The sequence below is a fragment of the Bidens hawaiensis genome, unplaced genomic scaffold (assembly GCF_021521415.1).
Source record: "Bidens hawaiensis isolate Kalapana, Puna unplaced genomic scaffold, B.hawaiensis_p1.1 tig00022382_1, whole genome shotgun sequence".
NCBI lineage: Eukaryota > Viridiplantae > Streptophyta > Magnoliopsida > Asterales > Asteraceae > Bidens > Bidens hawaiensis.
In genome coordinates, this window is record NW_027493491.1 from 210,456 (window position 1) to 236,202 (window position 25,747).

General features: G+C 38.0%; 2 protein-coding genes across 2 annotated transcripts; one reads left to right on the forward strand and one right to left on the reverse strand.

Annotated features, from left to right (window-relative positions):
- The first annotated feature begins 2,215 nt into the window (after positions 1 to 2,215).
- LOC143565499 (putative Histone-lysine N-methyltransferase ATXR5) lies at positions 2,216 to 5,564 on the forward strand. Its single transcript, XM_077052457.1, has 6 exons — positions 2,216 to 2,474; positions 2,554 to 2,634; positions 4,358 to 4,578; positions 4,715 to 4,815; positions 5,112 to 5,324; positions 5,405 to 5,564. Exons 1-6 carry the CDS (start codon positions 2,216 to 2,218, stop codon positions 5,562 to 5,564), a joined length of 1,035 nt encoding a protein of 344 aa, XP_076908572.1.
- A 1,604-nt stretch (positions 5,565 to 7,168) lies between these two features.
- Positions 7,169 to 13,992, reverse strand: LOC143565509 (DNA gyrase subunit A, chloroplastic/mitochondrial-like). The gene is made up of 27 exons (XM_077052468.1): positions 13,598 to 13,992; positions 12,842 to 12,911; positions 12,679 to 12,744; positions 12,416 to 12,517; positions 12,257 to 12,301; positions 12,080 to 12,178; positions 11,915 to 12,001; positions 11,499 to 11,569; positions 11,291 to 11,399; positions 11,119 to 11,181; positions 10,967 to 11,032; positions 10,783 to 10,871; positions 9,985 to 10,033; positions 9,709 to 9,795; positions 9,527 to 9,620; positions 9,377 to 9,447; positions 9,218 to 9,307; positions 9,012 to 9,137; positions 8,781 to 8,938; positions 8,609 to 8,690; positions 8,358 to 8,522; positions 8,180 to 8,281; positions 7,959 to 8,095; positions 7,760 to 7,877; positions 7,620 to 7,674; positions 7,437 to 7,536; positions 7,169 to 7,324 (listed from the first exon to the last, which is right to left on the reverse strand). Exons 1-27 carry the CDS (start codon positions 13,966 to 13,968, stop codon positions 7,219 to 7,221), a joined length of 2,778 nt encoding a protein of 925 aa, XP_076908583.1. The 5' UTR covers positions 13,969 to 13,992; the 3' UTR covers positions 7,169 to 7,218.
- Between the last annotated feature and the right edge of the window lie 11,755 nt (positions 13,993 to 25,747).

Below are 25,747 nucleotides of genomic sequence, written 5' to 3' on the forward strand. Positions count from 1 at the left end.
ATTAACAACTAAGCAAGATAAGCAGGTGTAGTTTAAAAGGTTATTTGTGATAATACCACATTTACATTTATGCTTACAAATCAATGTCCTCTCTTTATTGCATTCAACTTCGCCTTCACCTTCATCTTGCTCTTGGTCTTTGTCTTGGCAATCCTCTGGCCCGTCTTAGCCTTCTTCTAAGAATTGGTGCATGTCTTGTACCTTATCTTGAGTGAATCATCTCTCGGTTTGCTCTTTGTCTCTCTGCCTTCTGCATTTGCATGCTTTCTTTCACCTTTACTTTAGATGTGGTGCTTGATGACAATGTTTAGTCATTACATTGACCCGAATCATGTTTCCACGTCACAAGATTTCCCGTTCATCCATGTTACCGTTGTCTACAAAGTAGCTTTCTTTAGACAATCACACGGTCTGTGTGGTTCCTCACATAGAAAACACCCTTTATTAGCGTACCTTTCTTTTTCATACATTGGTGGCCTTTGTGCTTCCTCTTTAAAGACATGGTTTATTTAACTAAGATGGCAATAGTTAGAGTTCATCCCACCTAGAATGAATTACGCCTTTTTAGTATCGTGTTGGTCTATAATTGTAACCCATTGAGAAAATTGAATAAGTAATCTTTGTTCATAAGATCTGATATCTCGAGAGTTAAGATCATAAACTATTCACACACTCTTGGTTTATCCCGTCTTGTTTGGGTTTAGGTAAGCAACGCTTTGCTTCATGCTTGGCATTAACTGAGTAGACTTGCTTCTTAAGCTCTCAAATAAACACATTCCAAGTTTATATGGTGCACGTACCTCGTTTGATGTCCATGTGTCAATGTTTCCACCACAATGCAGTGTGGTAGTCTTGATCTTGGTCACACCGTCCAAGATTCATACATTAAATCTCTAGCCTCTAGTTTTTTTATCTTGCCAAGCAATGGCAAAAGTTTGGGGACTTTGATCCTTGGAGTGATAAGTTTAGTATTATCACTTATGCTAACTATGGCTTTATTGCACTATTCACTTTGGCTTCTAATCCTAGGATGTTTTTATGGCCCTCCACTTGTTTCACAACTTAGTGATCTTAAATTCTTTTAACATCACTTTTTGTTTCCTACTCAACACATCAAATATAGCTTTTAAGGTGTCTCTTAGTAGTCATCCTAAATAAATTAGCGTACTCTAATGTCATTTCTCAGTCAGATATCTTTTCAGTTTTTCTACAAAACTTAGACACTCAAAGCTATCGCGTTGTTTCCACAAACAAACCTCCTAGCTTTAATTTACACTAATTATTAAGTATAAGTAGGGGTGAGCAACTTAACCGTCATAACCATTAAACCGAACCATAACCGACATAACCGAACCGATTTTAACCGATAACCGACATAACCAGTGGGTCGGTTACTGAATTTTTAAAACCGCCAAATACGGGTCGGTTTTGGTTAAAGATAATTCCAAAACCGGCATAATCGAACCGACCCATTTATTTAACCAACAATATGTTTGGGATTAACTTCCACCAAAGATATTGTTGGATTATATCATTTTAAAGTTTTTGGTTCAATGTTTGTAATCAAATTAAGTTGAATTTCATTGTTCGATTATATAATATCGTTCTTTTTTTGAATATTTAGTATTAATATTATGGATTATATACTTTGTAAGATTATGTCATGTCATTTTTTGTAATAATTGGTACCAAACCTTTAAGCCCAATTATATTTTCTTGGTTACGGTTAACCGATCCATAACCATACCTACAAAACCGATTAACCATAACCGCCATAGCGGGTCGATTATGGTTATCCATTAACCGACATATCGGTTATGGTTATGAGTTTAGCTCAAAACCGTCCCAAACCGACCCATACACACCCCTAAGTATAAGCGCATACTAATCATTGAGTATTGTTATTTAATGGCAATACCTAAAATACTACAACAATTTGGCAACCAAGCTAACCACTTTCCAATCTCCATATCCATATACCAATTAAGCAAAAACATCCAAATAAGCTCACGACCCGACCCATTTAGCTCTGCATGTATTGTACATTGACAATAGCCAACGGCTAAAACCCATCCCGAATATTCCGGCAATGGCATGATCAATCATTCGGCGCCACGTCACCACACCTTTGCCCTCGACTAATTCATTCCTCTTCTGCTGCCACCACCATTTTCCATTATTCCCAAAATACCCCTCCTCCGATCCCAAAATACCCATGAAGCGGAGAGTGAAGAAATACAAGTCGATCAATGACATCACCAACAACGTCATCAATCGCGCCGTCGTTGAGTACGATGACTACAAAGACACCTTCTGCGATGAATGTGGGTCAGGTGAGCGGGACCACCAGCTGCTGTTATGTGATAAATGTGATAAAGCGTTTCATATGACGTGTCTCCGGCCAATCGTTGCCCGTGTTCCGATTGGTCTTTGGTTTTGTCCCACATGCTCCGATCATCCTCCGCCGCCTAAAAGTATGGCTTTTTAATTGATTAATTTGAATGTATACATTGTATGATGAATGATGAATTTTTGGTATGTATATTGTTTTAGGCTTTACGCAGACGAAGATCTTTGATTTCTTCAAGATAAAGAAATGCACAGCTTCTGCTGTGAAACGAATCTCGCCACAAGGTCGGTTTTCGGTGGTGTTATTATTAGCTTAGGGTGGCTGCAGTTTCTTATACCCCTTGATTATACCTGTTTTTAGAATGTTATCAATAATTAGGGTTGTTAGTCCTTGTTAAAATTAGTTTTGTGAATTGGTGAATTGATGATTAGATCACATTTAATTAATCTTTTTTCTGTTTTTCGGTTGTGATTTATAAGCAAAAAGGACAAATTGTGTCTTCAGTTGAGTCGCAAAATCCGCTTATAAGCTTAATTTGCTGTCATGTGCATTTGTTAAATTGTATTAGAATCCTGAAGCCATATAGAAGTTTTCAACTAGTATGATATTGAACTCTATGGGCATCTTTTTATCCCTCGTGCGTGTATTAAACTCGCATTATAGAATACAACAAGCAATAGTTAGTTACATTTTCTGAAATTGTGCTGCGTTCTTTGTTGCGCGTTATGCAAGTTTTCTCATCTTGCAATTACTCCCAAGTTTTGATTTTCTTTTTGGATATCATAAAGTGCACTTAATGACACTAGTTTATAAGAGTCAAACAATTTCTGCATGTGTGGTTGTATGATAGAAGTTAAAAGATTTGTTACTATATACGATCTTTTTTAGTAATATATCGTCGTTTATATTCTGCCGTCTTCAAAACAATTTTAACGCCAATAGAATATGATCAGAGTACACATATGATCATGCATGTTGTATTATGTGGACCATAAGGTGAGAGATTCTTCCAATGTTTGTCCTTTTCTCTTTGTACAAGTTAATGATATAGTTTTGTTTTTCTTCATATTGTCGGTTAAGAGCCAGAACTCCAGCTAGGCAATGAAGCAGTAGACCTGTACGCAATTCCCGTCAAAGTTATTACTTTTGGTTATAGTCTCTAAGCCGAAAACACTTCTCATTCTGGGTCCAAAATGTTTTCATTCATCTTTTTTACTAACCATGTCAGCAAAACTTTCTATGCAATTTATCTTGCTCTTAATGTTATCTCTAGTTGTTGAAACATATTAATATCATTCACATAATCATGAAGATCTATTTTTGTTAGAATATGAAAAGCAAATAAATACTTTTATAATTATTAAATAACATTTCTAGCTTTATAAACAGCGCGGTTACTCTTATTAATGTTTAGCATTAACTACATTAGGTGATGATTCATCTCTCATTGCCTAGTTATTTGGCATTTCTTTTATAATTATTAACAAAGGATGGATCTCGATTCTCTATGTCAAACCATAATAGTATCCCGGTTGAAGGTTTAATCTATATTTTTAAGCCAAAAAACTATTCTTTAGGTTCATAAAGCATAGAAGAGATAAAAGCAGTTCCTGTTTTCATCCAAACAAAAATGTAAAATTTAACCCTTTTATGCATACATAAAGTCATCTGGGAAGTTTATCGTTTGCTTAAATGTTGTTATAGCATACAAATATTATTATCTGGGTATCAAAGTTTCTGAATTGCTTTAACATAATGTGGAAGGCAATGAACATTTCTTATAACTATCAAATCTTAATAATTTAATAAAGATGTGTTACAATACTATTGGCCAACTAGCTTTGTATGTAAGCTATTCAACAAACGTCGGTTACTGTTTAAATTTACACTTCTATGCATTATCAATTAGCCATGGCTGTTCACTCTATTTTCTCGTATCCCCAACATGTAAGATGTTTTTGCTTGTTTTATACTTCTTTTAATTTTGTATATTTTTGAAATTAGCAGATTCGAGGAAACGTAGGAGACGTATGGTGCATCATAAAAAAAGGAGGAGGTTATTACCATTTATTCCAAGTGAAGATACGGAACGTAGGCTAGAGCAAATGGGGTCTCTAGCTTCTGCTTTGACCTCACTCAATATGGAATATAGTGATGATCTCACTTACTCCTTTGATATGGCTCCAAGATCGGCTAATTTAGCTACCAGTGAAAAAGGAGGAATGCAGGTAAATAAACTCAAAACTAGCAATATAATTATATAAATTCATATGGTCACACAATCCTCAGTGAACTATCATTTTGTACTTTTAACATTATTTTTAACTTTGAGAAATAATTTTAAGTTCCATTATATCATTTAAGGTTCTTACAAAAGAAGACACAGAAACCTTGGAATATTGTAATACCATGTTGAGAAGAGGTGAATGCCCTCCACTGCGTGTCATCTTCGATTCTTGCGAAGGGTAAATAAGTAAATTTAATAAAACGAGCTTCTTATTCCGGTTAGAGGTGGTAATCTTGATCCCTTAATTTATAAATGGGTCGATCTGGGTAATGTTCTATTCCTAACGGGTCAAATTTGTCATATTGGTTGAAAGTCATCTAAAATGTATCCAAATGAATAAAAAGTGGATAAATATTGTTTTCGTATCACACGCTAAAATTGACCCGTTAGCTTTACATAATCTACCCGGACCACCCATTTTAACACCTCTAAATTGCCATTAAAGTATGGTAACAAAATCTTGTTTTGGTACAGTTATACTGTAGAAGCTGATGGTCCTATAAAGGACATGACGTTGATAACCGAATATGTTGGTGACGTGGACTACATTAAAAACCGTGAACATGATGACTGTGATAGCATGATGACTCTTCTATTAGCATCGAATCCCTCAAAGAGTCTCGTTATCTGCCCTGATAAACGTGGAAACATTGCCCGTTTTATTAACGGGATAAATAACTTTACCCCGTAAGCTTGCCAAAAATACTTCCATATTTGCTGAATTATATTATTTTTTATTAATAATAAGGTGGTTAACTATTTTGCAGTGAATCAAAGAAGAAGCAAAATCTAAAATGTGTGAGATACAGTGTAAATGGAGAATGCAGGGTCCTGTTGGTTGCAACTCGTGATATTGCAAAGGGTGAACGATTATACTATGATTATAACGGGTATGAACATGAGTACCCGACTCATCATTTCGTATAGGATCTCGAGGCATGCTAATGTAGTTTTAATTAACCTATTGATTTATATTCTGTTACTTTTTATGTCCCTTTTTTTCACTGAGCCAAAAGAGTTTTTCTGTAAACATTTTATGATATCTATTAATTATTATTTTAGGTATCAATAGAATCTGAAGTTTATAGATATTTTTGTTAATGTTGTGGAGCAACTGTCGCATAGGTCCTTGAAAACAGACTTGCTCAGGACCAGACCAGTTTTGCGCAAATTTGGACCCTGCCATACCTTCATTATTGATCATACCGCTCATTATTTTGCAAAGTGAAGTGTCAAATATCTCTAAAATCGATTATTGTGGCTATTGTGATGCATAGAATACTTTGTGGTGGTAAGATGGGCGGATCATGTTGCGAAAAGGGTTCGAATTGAACGAGTCTTTTGTTAGTGGGGAGTTTTGGCTCTTAACACTTTTATAGTCTTCCGTTTTTAGTTTTTTAAAATGATTACTGTGTTATGCTGTTGTTTATGATCACGACAACAATATCACTACAATGATATCCAAGTCCTTAAAGAATATGATTTAGGAGATTGTGTTTAAAAATGAACTTCAGATATCAACCCGTTCCACTTTAAGCTATTTGACATATTTAAGATAAAAACAGTCCAAATCTTTTCGTATGTCGGAATTATCACCTCTAAAACATGCTTATCACTTGAAGACGATCGTTAAGGGGGCGAAATGAACATTGTGACACATGGCTATCGAGTAAAACGAGTACCTTATGACTCATACCAAGGCCTCTTTCACATGTGCTATTAGTATCAGATGCTAATTAAACTTCATGGAAGTAATATTTTGCTCAAAATATTTGTCAAGAGTTATATTATTAAGAATAAGATTTTAGGGTGTAATAATACTGGAGTCTACGATAAAACTTCATGGAAGTAATATTTTGATCAAAATTGATTTCTTTGATTTTCCTTGATTTGATCATCTTGATCATAGTTGTTTGTAACACACTTGTGCTTTCCATTCAGTTCTTTAACACTCCCTCAACTTGGTAGTGGGATTTCACATACCTCACTTGATAAAATTGTGAAATGTCTTGCAACATACTGCTTTGGTTAATATGTTAGCCAACTGATCTTAAGATCAAACAAACGGTATGCTAATAATCCTTTGTCAAGTGTCCCTTTTATGAAATGCAGCCTGCCTCTTAACAGTTTTTGTTCCTTACATGTTGAACTGAGCGATTTATATTATCACAATAGTCAAATCATATGGTAGGCAACCTAATTATGTTTTTTAACTTTTTTATGCATTACATAAATGGACACAAAATGCAAAAGATCTTTCTCTCTTCAACACAATGAAGAATGTCAAAACTAATTTAATAAATGACATGAAATTGTCAACTCTTAATTAGATATATTAATGTCATCACACATGACTCAGTCATACAAAATACTTCCATGCTTGAACCAAACGCCATGAAAATACGCGCAATCCTACTATACCATTAGTGCTACAAAATAAACTCACAAAAAGAGACGAGACTGTTGCAGCGCATTTACAGAAGTTTCATGTTGCAAAATGCTCAATCATGATGGCCATATGCATCTCTCATGGTTAATCCTTTCACATGATCATGAACCATGATTAACTTGGTCTAAAATCCTAGACGGCTACAGCTTCAACCTCCTCGATCTCTTTTTCTGAAGCTGAAATCAAAGAAGCTGATTGAATCTTCCCAGCATGCTCAAGCCTCATCAGTATCACCCCCCTGGCATATAACTCACAATTAGAACCATGAAATTTTGCAACCAACAACCACAAAACGAACAATTATTCTAACAAAAATTATATAACTTCAACCACCACATATAGTTGGTTACCTTGCATAACGCGACTGTATAGGGATATCCCTCACTTTAATTCGGTTCACCGTACCGCTCTGGCTCACAAGAACAACCTGCTCATCACTTTCACCATCATCTGTAACACAAAAAAGGATTAACTAACTACATTACTGATGGTCCCGGTAAGTCAAAAGATTGAAACCTGAAAACCATATTTACCTGCTGAAGTAAAACCAACTACAAAAACAGCAGCCAGGCGGTCTTCAGATGAAAACTTAAAACAATATAAAAGAAATCTGTCAACAAATAAACTATAAAGCACGGTGAAGATCTTTGCCTTTAATACTAAACTTGCTTACCTTGTAACCAATTAAACCAACCCTATTCAAAGGAGACTGACGAAAGCGACTTAAAGGAACTCGTTTTCCAAAACCATTTTCAGACACGAACAATAACCATGGTCCATGTGGCCGCTTACTGCAGAGTATAAGTTTATTAGATGTAACTAAAGTTACATATATAACCAAGTATAGAATTTATCAAGGTTAGACAAATTACTGGGTGTGTTCAGGTCCAGGTACATGCTCTATACCATCCTGCTTAGCTGCAGGTATAATATCAACACATGCCATTCTATCCCCTTCTTTCAATCTCATTGCAACCGAACCTCGAGTATTTCTTCCAAGTGCTCGGATCTATAAATACCAAATTAACAAAAGTAGTTAAATCCAAGACATTTGATTTGATAACAATAATATAAGAAATAAAGTAATACTTACAATCTCACAAGAACTAAGAATAACAAAGCCATTTTGTGAAGCCATTGCAACATAATCTTCATTTGTACACCGACGTACCCATTTAAGCGAATCACCAGGAACCTACAAAAGAACAGCCAAAGTGAACCTCTAGAGTCGAGAGATCATATATTTTTTAATATAAAAGGCAAAGAAATACCAGTTGAAGTGCTATAATCCCAGATGACCTAATGGATGAAAAGTACATTAATGAAACTTTTTTAATGTAGCCATTCGCAGTGAGCATTAGAAGATACTGATCTTCAGCAAATTCACTAACAGGGATTATAGAAGTAACTTTTTCACCATCAGATAAGGACAAAATCTAGTTGAACACGAAAATAACTAGTCAGCAGATGAGTATAACTGTCAAATGCCTTGCAAATAGTGAAAGACATTAAGCAAACATACCTGTATCAAAGGTGTACCTGCAGCTGCACGAGAACATTCTGGAATTTTGTATGCTGGTGCAGAATACACAATACCCTTATCGCTATAAAAATATTTTTAAAAAATAAGTTATCATCTCAAGTTAACTATTGAGTTTAGTCATTACTAATAATATAAAAAATGTGTAAAGCACCTGAAATAGAGGAGACGATCATGTGCACGGCAAACGAGAAAGTCAGACATTGCATCATTGACTCTCAATTTTCCAACTGATTTACCAATCGTTCCACGGTTTTGTAAATTAAACGTGTTGGGTTTCATCCTTTTAACATAACCCTTTTCACTAATTGCCTGCAAGTGCAGTAAAAGGGTTTTTTAAATTAAAAAACCGCATAAATTGTATATTTAATTATTTTCTAAGTACCAGTAGCATTTCTTCATTGGGGATGACATCTATTTCATCAAGCGAGCCATTATCAGTATCCTCTAAAGTTGAACGTCTTGGAGTTGAAAACTTATTCTTTATCTCACTTGCTTCTTGTTCAATTAGCTATGTATAAACCACAACTTATAATTTATAAATTTATCATTTGCATTGAATAAAACTATTATATAACTTATAAGGTATACCTGCAATATTTGTTTTCTACTTGATAGAAGTTCCTCCAAATTAGAAATCTGTTCCATTAAGGATTTTCCTTCACTAATGTACTTACTTCTCTGCATAAGTAAGACAATTAAAATAAGTAGAATTTAATTATTTTGGCAAGAAAAAAGAATAGACTTCACCTCAAGCATTGTAAGCCTCCTTAAATTTATATCTAATATTGCTTCAGCTTGTTTTTCAGATAAATGAAACTCTGCAATATGCATCAAATTAAGCAAGTAAGAATTTAGAGCATGTCACGAAATAAATAATAAAAGGGCAGTGGGGCCTACTTTTCCTCAGATCTGCTGATGCTACTGAGTTGCTTGAAGCTTTTCTAATTACATCAATCACATCATCGATATTATCAAGCCCAATTATAATACCCTTGATTCAACCAAAAGAAAAAAAATGTTGACATTAGCTGGTCATTTGGCTCATTTCTTAGTGTGTTAAACAAAAACCTTAAGCACACCTCAACAATGTGATTCCGGTCTCGCGCATGTGCAAGCTTGAACCTTGCTCGTCTTTCAACCACTGAACATCTAAAGTCCAAGAAAGCCTGCATGAAGCAAAGAACGCAGATGTTTTACAAGTATGTATCAAAAGAAGCCATGTCAGCAACAAGAAGCTACTTATTCAAAAAGAAAACAGCAAGTTAACTAATGAGAATGTCATAGATGTATACGACTATATGAACCAAACCACTAATTGTGATCATTTAAACCTTATTAATAGAGTAAAGGGATACCTGAAGCAATTCCTTTAAGCCCATTTGTTTGGGTTGTCCATCAAGAATACTGCCAAACAATCAAACATGAGAAGTCCATCAATCTATATTTGTCTAAAAATATTATCAGGAAACCCATAAATAAATGAACAGATTTGTGTCACAAAAACCAAAGACATTTATTCATCACGAATGTTGTTGAAAATCAGGATTACACATTTATTCAACCTAGCCCGTAGTGATTTTGTTTTATATGCATAGCCATGCATGGTCCACCTTCTAACATACATATGCATGTGTACATGTACATCAGTACATGTATATGTATATGCATGCATAGATATGTACGTATGTACTGTACAGAAGAGGGTTCTGGGCAGAGCACGATTTTTAAGAGATCAAAAGAAACAAAATAAATCATTCAATTCTTGATTTAAAAAAAATACAAAAAAAATGGTTAAAGCACAATGTTTGTTCACCTCTTCTAATATTCTAAAAATAATATAAACAAAATTTGCTTGTTTGTAAAACCTGCCCAGGTGCAAAACAGGTGTAGGTTATGGATCACATGTGTAGGTAAACCTTTAAAAAACAAAAAAATAAAATATGAAAAAATAAGTTTAATAATTCTTTATATACATAACAGACATTTGTACGCAAGTAAAAGTTTTAAAAAATACGAACCACTAATAGAAAACATTTAATGATTTAGGTTTATTTTTTTTGTTCTTGCAGTAAGTGCTTCATAATCAGTATGTACATATACTTGTTTTTTTATCGATGACGTTACTAAACTATTTGCAGCAAGAAACCACTCACCCAACCATGTTACAGCTAAAACTTGACTGAAGAGCAGTGTAACGATAAAGATTATTCAGAACGATGGACGGGTCAGCCCCCCTCTTGAGCTGAAAAGTTTAAATAACAAACTTCAATCAGTATAAAAACAAGAAACCTCCCAAAAGAAGAAGATTTATGAAGAACTTCATAATAATAATATTACCTCAATAACAATCCGCATTCCCGATCGATCACTCTCATCACGAATATCACTTATTCCTTCCAAAGTCTTATCAAAACAAAAGAAGCATATATTCTGTATTAAAAATGTGACAAAAAATGGTATAACTGATGCATAAATGAAATGACTAACACCTTGTTTTGAATTAGCTCAGCAATTTTCATAACAAGAGAGGATTTGTTGGTCTGATAAGGAATCTGTTCCATATATTAAACAGAAAACCATAACAAGTTAATTAATCATTTGATCCAGCAACTTTACATCCTATATAATATGATAAATAGTCATAGAATAATAGAAATTAACCTCTTTTACTACAATTGATGTACTCTTTGTTCTGGAATCAGATACTTCAATCTCTGTCTTTCCTCTTACTACTACACGTCCTTTTCCAGTTCGATAAGCGTCCAAGATTCTGCATTATTAACAGTAGCTATTAATGAATCTTCAATTCTTTAAATAGAAACATGATTATCAACATATATTACATAAAGAATTAAAAGATAATAGATACCCGAGATTGCCCATTATGATTCCTCCTGTTGGAAAATCAGGTCCAGGCATATATTCTAGCAATTCTTGCAGCTGTTACAAAATCAAACAGATAACAATATTAAAACTAGGGCTGGCAATTCGTGTCTTAACAGGTGTAGCAGGTTTGAACCGGCGCGCTGAACAGAAGTATCAAACATGAATACAACTCGTTTAACTACTTTACATGTCATGACTATAAGACAGTTTTAAGTTTCATGTACCAATAAGGGAATATGATGGAATCTAGCCTACTAATTTCAATTATTTAAGAAAATTAAAAAATCGCATACCGTACTTTTTTTGCTTAACAGGTCTTACCGTGTATTTAACAGGTACCCAATTGCCAGCCCTAATTACAACTAAAATAAATTTGTTATGAGACAATAGAATAAATACCGTGGCATCTGGATTATGAATTAAGACGGATAAAGCATCAACCAACTCGCCAAGATTATGTGGAGGAATATTTGTTGCCATTCCAACCTAAAAAAAACTAAAAATTAAGATTTGTTTAGATACCTAATGTGTAAAAGTAAAAATGCAATATCTAGAAAAAGTCACCGCGATCCCAGAAGAACCGTTCAATAGTAAGTTCGGGATTCGTGCTGGAAGCAGTGATGGTTCTTTTAGAGAGTTGTCAAAGTTTGGCACAAAATCAACCTGTCAAAAATTGAATTCATTGCATGAGAATTATGTAATAATATTAAAAAAAAAACTTGTAGACCGAACAACACGTACTGTATCCAAATCCAAATCTGATAGAAGCATAGTTTCAGTAAGTGCCTGAAAAAATGGAGCGAAAATAATGATTACCTCTATATTCTTATTATTTATATTGAAAGAAAATCAATAAAAAACTAGAAACAACTAAAACTGATAAACGAAGCATAAACATACTTCCAATCTGCATTCTGTATATCGCATTGCTGCAGGATTATCTCCATCCAGTGAACCAAAATTCCCGTGACCACTAACAAGTGGACAACGCAATGAAAAATCCTGGAAAAAAAATTGTGTACTCAACAAGGGATGTCTGTATAAAGCAAACAGCGTATATCTGAAAATGAAACTTCAAAGCTAAAAACAATAGGCCGCCCTAACCCACAGTACCCCAAAAGTGTTAATTTACATATTTGCCCATGCAATGCATGTTTAACTACCTGTGCCATTCGAACCAGTGAATCATACACCGCATTATCACCATGTGGGTGGAACTTACCTAGAACCTGAGTAAGAAAAAACAGTCCAACTTACATATACAGTATGAAAATAAAAAAGAACTAGACAATAACAAATAAAGAACAGGTATAATCAGGTGATAACCTCTCCAACAACTCTAGCACATTTCTTATGAGGTTTACGCGATGAAAGCCCCAATTCATGCAACGCGTATCTGCAATTACAGTAAAAATGAGGTTAACCTGCAGCACCATTAATAACATCAGCCAACATGTCAATGCAATTTCCCCCAAACCACCACTTCATATGTTCATTAGTAAAAAATCAAACCTAAGTCTTTTAAAGATCAATGTTATAAGTAAAAACAGTAATAAAGTAACACAAATGGTCAAAATTTAACATTTATTCTCCAATTATCTCTAAAAAGTAAAAACACATGCAAACCGTTTATTATAAGCAAACAATGCAGTTAGTATCGGTGGGATATCGGTTATCGGTCCCCATGTGAAATATCGGTAAAAATATCGGTGATATTGACTGATATATCATCAATTTTCCAATATCAGTACCTTTCTTCTTAGTTCTTTCATTTGTCTTTCTTCTTATTGCTTATTAGTGTTTTAAGTCTTAATGGTCAATCGTTTAGTGTTTTAAGTCTTAATCAGTTCCTACTTGCTACATTGTTAGTGTTTTGTAAGTTACAGAAGGTTAATTTGTTAATGGTAGAAGAGTATACTGAATTGTTAGTGTTAAACTGCTATATATACAAAACCTATATCTCAAATATCGGTCCTTGTCCTTGGCCGATATCGGACTTTTTAAAAACAATGACTTAACAAATACAACAAGTCAGCAACTATATTTCAAGCCAATAACAATTCAATTAACAAAAATGCTCACAATATCCGTCGGTGAACAGGCTTCAACCCATCCCGAACATCCGGCAACGCCCGGCCTAGCAACACGGACATCGCATACGACATATACGCTTCTGTAGCCTCTTTATGCAGCTCCGTCGGCACAATCCTTCCATCGCCGTTACCTCCGTTAGCCGCCGTTACTAAACCCCCATTTCCGCCGGCGTCCAGACTCTCGGTAGCCGAAACCGGTCGCCGCTTCGAGTTCGCCGGTGTAAGACGATTAGACCGTGACGTGGCGGACAGGAACCGGAGGTTAGTGAGGGTGGTGTGTGTGGGTAATCGGACGGCGGAGAGTGGTAATGGGAGGTGAGTGTAGCATGGGAAGAAGCGAAAGCCGGTGGTGAATGACATTGGTGAAGTGGTTGGTGTGTAGGATGATGATGATGATGATGATGATGATGATGATGATGATGATGATGAGAGGTTCATGCCATTAGAGTGTATGTGTGTGTAAGGGTTTATGGTTATCGGGTTACTGGATATTTGGGAGATTCTTAAACCCTAATTTCAGGGTTTCTTTCTGCGCGCCAAGTTGTTTTGTGTATTTGGTGAAATAGACTTGGGCCCCACGTGGCAAGTGGGTGTAAACTTACGGACGGAACGTATTTGACGAGCCATTCGTGAACTGTTCGGACAGGACGTTCGTATGTAATCTAATTCTAATAAATAAACAAAATGAACACGAACAGGGCTCATGTTTGTTCAGTTGTATCCATGAACGTTCGGTAATGTTTCATTGTTTCAAAATAAGAGAGGGCGAGGGTGGGTGTAGCTTTTGGAATGATTTTGTTGTGTCGATTGAAAACACGGGCATTATGTATGAAGTGTATTACTAGTCTGCTACTGCTAAGGATCACGATAAGTGTAATATATGAGAGAAACGAAATGTGTGAATACACTATCACAACAAATATTATTATCTGTAGATTTCAAGTTACCAAAAAGGCTAGTCAAAAGAGTTGAAAGGCCGAAAGAGTGAAAATGGCAAGCAGCAGTCAACCCGTGCATTAATCATGATCTAGCGACCCTTTAATAAAGTTATCATGATTCTTCAATCGTCATGATAAGTACGTAACTGATTTTAAGCTTTTTCTCAAGCGTTAAACACCGAGAAGATCGATTGTAATTAAATGGATTGAGGGGGTGTTTAGGTGAGCTACTAGAATTTGCTTATTTGCTTTTTAAAAAGCAAAATGTATTTAGCAAAGCTCATTCAGAAACTTCAAATTAGAGTTTTTCAAGAGTATTTTTGTTTTTCAAAAAACAAATAAGTAAATTTTAGAAGCTCATCCAAACACCCCCGAATATAAAAAATAAAAGACAAACAATAGTTGGTTTTGCTAAACATCTTTCTTACAATAAATAATATGAACTTGTCCCTTTTTACTTGGGTTAATCCTTTCGTTTAAACCATTTACTTTTTACTTTGTAACTTTGAGTTTACTTCTAAAAAGATATTGTTCCACTAATCATTCTTTTGAAATATCCAGTAACTTTTATTAATAATAAAAAAAACTTGGTTGTAATAAGTATGTCCAGAAGTTTAATTTCCATTTTGGTTTTATAGAAGTGTTTAAAATCTTGAACATATAATAAACATTTTGTTTTACTAAACTCTTATGAATTTACAAGACTTTGTTTTGAACACATTATATTTTTATAAAACTTTGTTTAAGACTTATGAGACTCCATTAAGCAATAATTATGATATACCTTTTGGCTTTTATTATTTTCGCACTTTATCATTTGATATCTTACTTTGTCTTTATATCGAGACATGTGAAAATAAGACTGATTTATTGGTTTTTAATAATCTCTATTGATTGCTATTAGCCGATAATTATCCCTACTCATTTTATCACCACTATCGATCCCAAATTTCAAAAAAGTTGCCCCCCCCAGTAGTTCCCCGTTAAAAATGACTTAACGACGTTATACTTAATTCCGAATTTCAAACTAATATTTTAGGGCTTTTGATCCGAATGAGGATACGAGTCGACTGATGTAAAACTTAGTTCGAAACGGTGCTCCAAACGACTTGATTTTTGTTAATTGGAAGTTCAAACACACGAATTGAAGCAAAAATCAAGTCGTTTGGATCACCGTTTCGAGTTAAGTTTTACATAAATCAATCCGAATCCTCCTTCCGATCAAAAGCCCTAAAAATTTAGTTTGAAATTCGGAAAAAATTATAACGCCGTTAAGTTCTTTTTAACAAGGGACCATTGGGGGCTAACTTTTTGAAATTTGGGACCACCAGTGATGATAAAATGAATAGGGATTATTATCGGCCAATACCAGTCAATAGGGATTATTAAAATCCAATAAACCTAAATAAAAGAGAATTTATTGTTATGTGTGTGTCGTTCGTTTAATTGTGTGCGTGTTTATAAGGCCATTTCCCCATCCTTTCACCATTTTCTTCACACAACACACACACGCACACCCTAGAACACACACACATACTCTCTCTAAAGACCGAACCCAAATCCGGGTTAAAGTAAGGAAGATTTTGTGTGCAAGAGTCTTCAAATAGCAAGAACACGTCTAGATCTACGTATTGTCCAGATCTGAACTCGAACCCGCAAGCAAAAGGTGGGTTTTGGTTTAAAATGTTAAGTTTTGTGGTAGAATCGACATGCAAAAAGATATAATGATAGATCGGGTTGTGAAATGTAAGAAAAACATAAACGTGGTGAGTTTAACCCCACGGGTGTGTTTTAAAACAAAAGGTGATGTTCGAACCTCATAGAACTCGGGTATACAAAGTTGGTACAACCCAAAAACCCATAAAAAAGAGTAGAATCGGGTCTTAAGAAAGAATATCGGAGGAAAAATGGCCTTAAAATGGTAAAACGAAGTAAAAAGGGGTTTTTTGCATTAAAAAGGGCTTCGCATCGCATGCCATGCGAAATCCAAGAATTTCGCATCGCACACCATGCGAAGCGAAATCAGCATGCGAAGCGAAATTCTCATGCGAAATTCCATGCAAAATTTCATGCGAAATTCCAAGCAAAATGGCCATGCGAAATTTCATGAAATCCATTTTCTTATGCGTTTTTGATGAAGGACCTGTTAACAAAAATAAAAATTTTCCGAGCTGACCTGGCAGCTCAACCCCAGCCAGAGGCTCTGCCTCTTGGACCCTGTTAGGGGATGCCGCCCCTAGACCCCGCTACCAGGGGCGCTGCCCCCGGACCCCCGTTAGTTGAGGGTTCAGTAATGTAGATGTTTGAGGTAGTGGTGATAAATAATTGACACTCGTTATGTGTTGCACAGTCAGCCGCGCACAACTAAGGAAGGGCATTATCATTAACGGTGAGAGAAACCGGCTTCAGGTGAGTTCTAGCCCTATTTCTCTTGAATTGTTTTCGGGGCTGTGTGCATACTTGTAAGACTAGTATCATATATACTTATATGATTAATGCAAGAATGAAAGAAAAATGTTAGAACTTGTATGTTTTAGTTGTCTAACTTAACATGATTGTAAGAGTCTAGAAAGAATATAACGTAAGAGTCAAGGTTGTAACACCCCGACCGATGGCGGATTATACATCGGGGCGCCACGTATTGTTTCATTACTCGCGACACTATTTGGGTGTCAATATTTAATAAATACATTTCATTGCGCACGCGCAGAACACGACATAAAGTAACATAAATCATATTATAACTCAAAATATTCAAATAACATAAACTTGTCTTGTTACATTTTAAACTAGGTCCAAAAGAAAAGAAAACATCCTATGTGTCCTCAAGCTTCCAAAAACAGCTACAGCAAACCTGAACATGTGTTAAAATAAACGTCAAACACTTGCGTGTTGGTGAGAAATCAAGTTTAATAGATATAATTAGATAACATTAAATCTGCGCGCAACACATGTTAATCTGGTATTTAACAAGGGTGAAATCAGATTGTGACCAAGCCTTAGATTCATAGCTCATAGTTCAATCCGTGCTCCCAATTGAGCACAAAAACAAGAAATCAACTGTGCAAGTGTAAACAAAAGAAAACCGTAAACGATAGGTCTCCCGTGTTCATCTAATGGATCCATGAAAACTGCGGAATAGGCCGAACACAGCGGTTAATGATTCACACATACAAATAACAGCCAAGTAAACATCCATAACACATGGGATACTGCGCGACTAAAGTTCATAAACAAGTTTAAGACTCAAGTTTGTACGAACACATGAACATCCCAAAGCATTAAAAATAAAAAGGGATTAGGTATGAGATAACTCACTTGATAGAGATGCGAAGAAAGGTAATGCAAGAACCAACTCTTAAACAAGCAAAGTTAACCTATAAATAAGATTATTGTTTTAACGATTTGTTTTAAGGCTTGAATATAAGTTAGCATAATTAATAAGTATCTTAAATAAATTATTATAAACTATATATATAACCGGAAATCTGGGCAGGACAAGGGAAAAGACGGAGGCAGAGAGAGGAGGAAGGAGACGGCTGGAGAGATCACGGCAGAGAGCAAAGAGAGGATTTAAGTGTTTGTGTGTGTAGTGTTAACAACCAAGAAAAACAATATTATTTATAGGGAAACCCTAGGAAACATAATCCCTAGAAAAGAGGAAAAGATCTCAAAAAGCAAAAGATTCCAAAAGCAAAAGATACCAAAAGCAAAAGCAAAAGATACGGCAGCAGGAAAAAGGCTGACAGGGTATAGACAAAAGCAAAGGAGGTGTCAGGTAAAGGTTCTGGAAAAGCAGATCTCAAAAGATAATGTCAGTCACTTTTTCTGCCAACCAATAGGGTTGGTGCGCATGCTGCGCCGAAAGTGGCTTTTCAGACATAGGGCAGGTTAGGTCAACAGCACAGAAGATAAGATATCACAAAGCAAACAGGCTGGATAAAACAGAAGAAAAGACTTGAGGTCTAGCGCGTGAAGATTCGAGCGTACGCGCGAGGGCGAAAGCAGACAGAGAACAATCCTTAGCGCGCCGCGGGAAGAACTAAAATCCTCAGCGCGCCGCGGGAAGAACTACCATTCTTAGCGCGCTGCGAGAAGAACTACAATTCTTAGCGCGTCGCGGGAAGAACTACCGTTCTTAGCGCGCTGCGAGAAGAACTACAATTCTTAGCGCGTCGCGGGAAGAACTACCGTTCTTAGCGCGCTGCGAGAAGAACTACAATTCTTAGCGCGCTGCGAGAACAGTTCGCCTCGCGTATCGCAGGAACAACTGGTCTTCGCGCAGGCTTCCTTGTAAGGAGTCTGGCGCGTGGAGCTGCGCAGACATCCTTAGGCGGGAAGAACCAAAGGACAAGCAAAGAGTTAAGAGAAAAAGGGTTTCAGGGCTCAAGGGTTAAGCAGAGGGGCGGGACGGCGACAAGAGAGAAAAAGGGCGGGACGGCGACAAGAAAGAGAAAGAGGGCGGGACGGCGACAAGAAAGAGAAAGAGGCGGGATGGCGACAAGAAAGAGAAAATATTATTGTTAGCAAGTAAAAATATATATTTTAAATGTTAAGTTTACAAAGATTAATAATCAAATTTTAAATCATAAAAAGAATCGGATTCGAAAACGGGTACCTGGGTCGGGTCGGATAGGGCAGTTGTCACAGTCTCCCCTACTTTAAGAAATTTCGTCCCGAAATTTATCTCGAAGTAGGTTGCGCAGAGAAAAGGTGCGGGTACTTGATCTTCATCTGATCTTCCCTTTCCCAAGTGAACTCGGCTCCGCGCTTGGACTGCCAACGAACTTTAACAATTGGGATGCGACTGCGCTTGGTTTGCTTTACCTCGCGATCCATAATCTCAACAGGCTTCTCAACGAAATGCATAGACTCATCAACTTGAACTTCATCAAGTGGTATGTGAAGGTCCTCGTCAGCTAGACATTTCTTGAGATTGGATACATGGAACGTTGGATGCACATTGCTGAGCGCGGGCGGCAGGCCAAGTTTGTAGGCAACTTTTCCTACGCGCGCGAGAATCTTGAACGGACCAACATAACGAGGCGCAAGCTTACCTTTCTTCCCAAAGCGGACAACACCCTTCCAGGGCGACACTTTGAGGAGAACAAGATCACCAACTTGAAATTCGAGAGGCTTCCGCCTGCGATCTGCGTAACTCTTCTGTCGGCTTCTGGCAGTCAGCAGATGATCACGGATCTTGGCGATTTTATCGGTTGTCTCTTGAACTAGTTCGGGTCCTGTGATTTGAACTTCACCCACTTCGCTCCAACAAATCGGTGAGCGGCACTTTCGACCGTAAAGTGCTTCAAATGGGGCCATACCAATGCTGGAATGATAGCTGTTATTATAAGAGAACTCGATCAGAGGTAGGTGTGAATCCCAATTACCTCCAAAATCAAGAACACAAGATCGAAGCATATCCTCAAGGGTTTGGATGGTTCGCTCAGACTGTCCGTCAGTCTGAGGATGATATGCAGTACTCATGTCCAAACGAGTTCCTAACGCAGATTGGAGAGATTTCCAAAAGCGAGATATAAAACGGCCATCGCGATCGGATATGATGCTCAAGGGAGTACCATGACGGCAGACAATTTCCTTGACATAGAGCTGCGCAAGATGCTCAACACGGTAAGTTTCACGAATGGGCAGAAAGTGGGCAGACTTGGTCAATCGATCCACTATTACCCAAATGCTATCATGTTTGCTTGCGGTCAAGGGTAACTTGGTGATAAAGTCCATTGCTATACTTTCCCACTTCCACGTAGGAATTTCAGGTTGTTCGAGCAAACCAGATGGGCGTTGATGTTCAGCTTTTACCTTAGAACAAGTCAGGCATTTAGCTACGAACATAGCAATATCCTTTTTCATACCAGGCCACCAATAAGTAATGCGCAAATCCTTGTACATTTTATCAGCACCAGGATGAACGGAATACCGAGTTTTGTGCGCTTCTCTCAGTATGACAGAGCGAAGATTCTCATCATTGGGGATCCAGATGCGATTGAGATAACAGAGAATTCCATTCAGGTTAGGGACTAGATGTACTTCTGCACCACACGCTAACTCGGCGCGAAGGTTGCCATTGCTGATGGATGCGCGCTGCGCGTCACGAATGCATGATTCAAGATTGCTTTGAATCGGCGCGAAGTGAAGCTGCGTGCGCGGCAAGATGCAGTTAAGTTGGCTGGGTTTTCGGCTGAGCGCATCAGCTACTACATTAGCCTTTCCAGGGTGATATCGGATCTCACAATCGTAATCGCTGATGAGTTCGTTCCATCGGCGTTGTCTCATGTTAAGTTCCTTTTGATCAAAAATATGCTGAAGGCTTTTATGGTCGGTGTAAATGATACACTTAGTCCCATAGAGGTAGTGTCTCCAGATTTTTAAGGCAAATACAACTGCACCAAGTTCGAGGTCGTGAGTCGTATAATTCTTTTCATGAATTTTAAGTTGCCTTGACGCGTAAGCGATAACCTTGCCTCGTTGCATAAGTACACAACCGAGACCTTGGTTGGAGGCATCACAATAAACGACAAAATCATCATTACCCTCAGGTAGCGCTAGAACAGGAGCTTCGCACAGCAATCGCTTGAGCGTCAGAAAGGCTTCTTCTTGCTTCGAGCCCCAAATATACGGTTTGCCTTTGTGCGTTAAAGCTGTTAAAGGAAAAGCGATCTTCAAGAAGTTCGAAATAAATCGCCGGTAGTAACCAGCTAAGCCCAAAAAGGAACGGATTTCGGTAGGAGTAGATGGCGTGATCCAATTCTTGATTGCTTCAATCTTGGATGGGTCGACATGGATACCCATCTTGTTTACAACATGGCCAAGAAACTGTACTTCATCAGACCAAAATTCACACTTGGAGAGTTTGGCAAAGAGTTGCTCGGTTCGAAGCTTTTGTAACACCAACTGAAGATGTTGCTCATGCTCGGCCTTGGTTTTGGAATAAATCAGAACGTCATCAATAAACACAATCACGAATTTATCCAAGAAAGGCCTACACACCCGATTCATTAGATCCATGAAAACAGCGGGTGCGTTGGTTAAACCGAAGGACATGACCAAGAATTCAAAATGGCCATAGCGGGTTCGAAAGGCAGTCTTAGGAATATCCTCTTCGCGGATGCGCAACTGGTGATAGCCAGAACGGAGATCGATCTTGGAGAAACAAGAGGCACCTTGGAGTTGATCAAAGAGGTCGTCAATACGCGGTAAGGGATACCGGTTCTTAATGGTGAGCTTGTTCAGCTCGCGGTAATCAATACACATGCGAAACGAACCATCTTTCTTTTTAACGAACAACACCGGAGCACCCCAGGGCGAAGAGCTAGGGCGAATGAATCCTTTAGCTGTCAACTCTTGAAGTTGGCTTGCTAATTCTTGCATCTCGGCGGGCGCAAGACGATAAGGAGATTTGGCTACGTGGGAAGCACCAGGGACAAGATCAATACGAAACTCGACTTCCCGAACGGGAGGTAAACCAGAAAGATCATCGGGAAAGACTTCAGGAAAGTCACGCACGATGGGAATTTCAGAAAGTTTCTTCTTTCCTTCATCAGGTTTGACCACATGGGCTAAAAATGCCACACAATTCTTCCGCAAGAGTCTTCGGGCTTCAGCGCAAGACATAAGTTTATGACCGTTAGACGGTTTCTCGCCGTAGATATGAAGATCACCATTTTCTCGAGGGATGCGAATCAACTTCTTGGCGCAAATAACTTCAGCGCGGTTTTGCGAGAGCCAATCCATACCAATAATAACATCAAAACTTCCAAGCGGCATGGGAATGAGGTCGATTAGAAAATCGTTTTCGTTAAGGTTAAGCGTGCAATCTTTAATCACGGAGTTTATCAAAACAGTTTCACCATTAGCCAATTCAACTGAAAAGTTTTCGTTTAAGTTTACTCGCGGTCGCGCGAGTTTTTGTTCAAATGCGCGAGAAATAAAACTTCTATCGGCGCCAGTATCAAAAGCATAGATGCATATTGTCCGTTAAGTAAAAATGTACCATTTACTACGTCATTATTCGCTTGCGCTTGGTGCGCGGTTATATTAAAAGCTCGTCCGCGCGCCGCTTGGTTCGAAATTTGGTTAACTGGGTTCGCTTGCGTAATCTGAACTTGTAGTCTCGGGCACGCGTTCCGGAAATGACTGGGATCACCGCAGTTATAGCACGACCTGGGTCGTGGATTAGGGTACGTTGGTTGTGGGTTCTGCAGGTAGGCTGGTGGTGTTTGCGCGATTGGGTTGGCGGGAGGGACTCTACAGTACTCAGCAGAGTGGCCAACGCGGCCACATCGGTCACATTGTCGACACGGGGTGTGAGTTGGGTGGTGAAGTCTACAGGTTGGGCAAAACGGTTGGTTTCCTGTGTAGGGTTTCTTAGTTGGCGGGGCAGGGAGTGCCGGATTGGTTAAGGCATAGTTATGGACTACAGGGGGTGTTGGGTAGGTTGACAGTGGGTTAAGAGTGTGTACTAGGGGTTGGTAGGTGGGTTGCTGGACAATGGGCGGGCTGGTAAGCGCATAGGCTTTGCGCCTGCGCTTGAGGTTGTTACGGTTTGAGGGTTCTGGTTTGGTTTCTGTTGGTTCTGGGACAGTCTTGATGGGTTTGGTCTTCTCAGATCCCCGCAGGAACAGGGTTCCTGCTCTGACATGGTTGTCGCTGAGCACAGCGGCCAACTCGATGGCGTCAGAGAGGGTTACTGGGTTTCTGGCCCATACAGAATCTTGAATTTCCATGGGAAGACCCCCAAGAAACTTCTCGATGGCTCGGCGGGAAGGGGTAACTAGGTGTGGGACAAGCAAGCTTAATTCATGGAAGCTCGTCGCGTACTCGCGCGCTTCGCCACTGTACTGTTTCAGGTTCCAAAACTCTTCCTCCAGGCGCTTTACTTCGTTGGGAGGGCAAAATTCTCGCTTCAAAATTTCCTTGAATTCCTCCCAGAGCATGCTAGAAGCAGCCTCTGCGCCACGCGCATGAGCTACTCCGTTCCACCAAGTAAGCGCCCTTGATTCCAGGACACTAGAGGCATATAAGGTTCGTCGGTCTGGAGGGCATTGGGTATGGAGGAAAGTGTTTTCAATTTTCTCGAGCCACTGGAGCATTACGGTGGCTCCTTCAAGTCCGGTGAATTTCGGAGGGTTACCCGCATTGAAGGATTTAATACTGTATCCGGAGGGGTTGGTATTAGTTTGGTTTAAGGCTTGGGCTATCGCGGCGGCCATTTCCTGGGAACGTTGCTGCCTACGTCTGCGCGCGGCTTCTCTCCTCTGATGACGGCGAGATAGCGGAGGCATTCTATAAAAGTTTTAGTTTTGTTAATATCTTGGTTTTAGCTCAAAGTACAACCTTGTAAAGCTTAATCTTGCGGGGTTAGTTGCTATCAAATGAAAATCATGAAAATTAAATGCAGACTAATACAGGTAACGAATCCGAATTGAAAATCGACAATTCATGTATCACCATGACTTTCCGAATTCTCAATTTAAAATAACGAGTAAACGAGCATTGGAGTTTTGACAATTCATGTATCACCATGACTTTTCAAACCTTCAATGTAAAATATATAAGTAAATAAGCATTGGAGATTGACAATTCATGTATCACCATGACTTTTCAATCTTCAATTAAAAGCATAAAGTAAATGGGAATTGAAAGTCAACTATTCATGTATCACCATGACTTTTCGGATTTTCAATTCCAACAAACGAATGTGAATAAAAATCGAAAGATCGCGGAATAAAACATAAAATCATACGCTGCGCAGGCGCAAGCATATTTATAAATAATGAGTAATTAACAATAAGCGCGCGAACATGAGATTTTTCTCATGCGCGAGAAGGGACTCTTAGGTATTCTAGGCCGTTACGTCTAACCACCTATCCTAAAGTCACGGAGCTCTGATACCAATCTGTAACACCCCGACCGATGGCGGATTATACATCGGGGCGCCACGTATTGTTTCATTACTCGCGACACTATTTGGGTGTCAATATTTAATAAATACATTTCATTGCGCACGCGCAGAACACGACATAAAGTAACATAAATCATATTATAACTCAAAATATTCAAATAACATAAACTTGTCTTGTTACATTTTAAACTAGGTCCAAAAGAAAAGAAAACATCCTATGTGTCCTCAAGCTTCCAAAAACAGCTACAGCAAACCTGAACATGTGTTAAAATAAACGTCAAACACTTGCGTGTTGGTGAGAAATCAAGTTTAATAGATATAATTAGATAACATTAAATCTGCGCGCAACACATGTTAATCTGGTATTTAACAAGGGTGAAATCAGATTGTGACCAAGCCTTAGATTCATAGCTCATAGTTCAATCCGTGCTCCCAATTGAGCACAAAAACAAGAAATCAACTGTGCAAGTGTAAACAAAAGAAAACCGTAAACGATAGGTCTCCCGTGTTCATCTAATGGATCCATGAAAACTGCGGAATAGGCCGAACACAGCGGTTAATGATTCACACATACAAATAACAGCCAAGTAAACATCCATAACACATGGGATACTGCGCGACTAAAGTTCATAAACAAGTTTAAGACTCAAGTTTGTACGAACACATGAACATCCCAAAGCATTAAAAATAAAAAGGGATTAGGTATGAGATAACTCACTTGATAGAGATGCGAAGAAAGGTAATGCAAGAACCAACTCTTAAACAAGCAAAATTAACCTATAAATAAGATTATTGTTTTAACGATTTGTTTTAAGACTTGAATATAAGTTAGCATAATTAATAAGTATCTTAAATAAATTATTATAAACTATATATATTACCGGAAATCTGGGCAGGACAAGGGAAAAGACGGAGGCAGAGAGAGGAGGAAGGAGACGGCTGGAGAGATCACGGCAGAGAGCAAAGAGAGGATTTAAGTGTTTGTGGGTGTAGTGTTAACAACCAAGAAAAACAATATTATTTATAGGGAAACCCTAGGAAACATAATCCCTAGAAAAGAGGAAAAGATCTCAAAAAGCAAAAGATTCCAAAAGCAAAAGATACCAAAAGCAAAAGCAAAAGATACGGCAGCAGGAAAAAGGCTGACAGGGTATAGACAAAAGCAAAGGAGGTGTCAGGTAAAGGTTCTGGAAAAGCAGATCTCAAAAGATAATGTCAGTCACTTTTTCTGCCAACCAATAGGGTTGGTGCGCATGCTGCGCCGAAAGTGGCTTTTCAG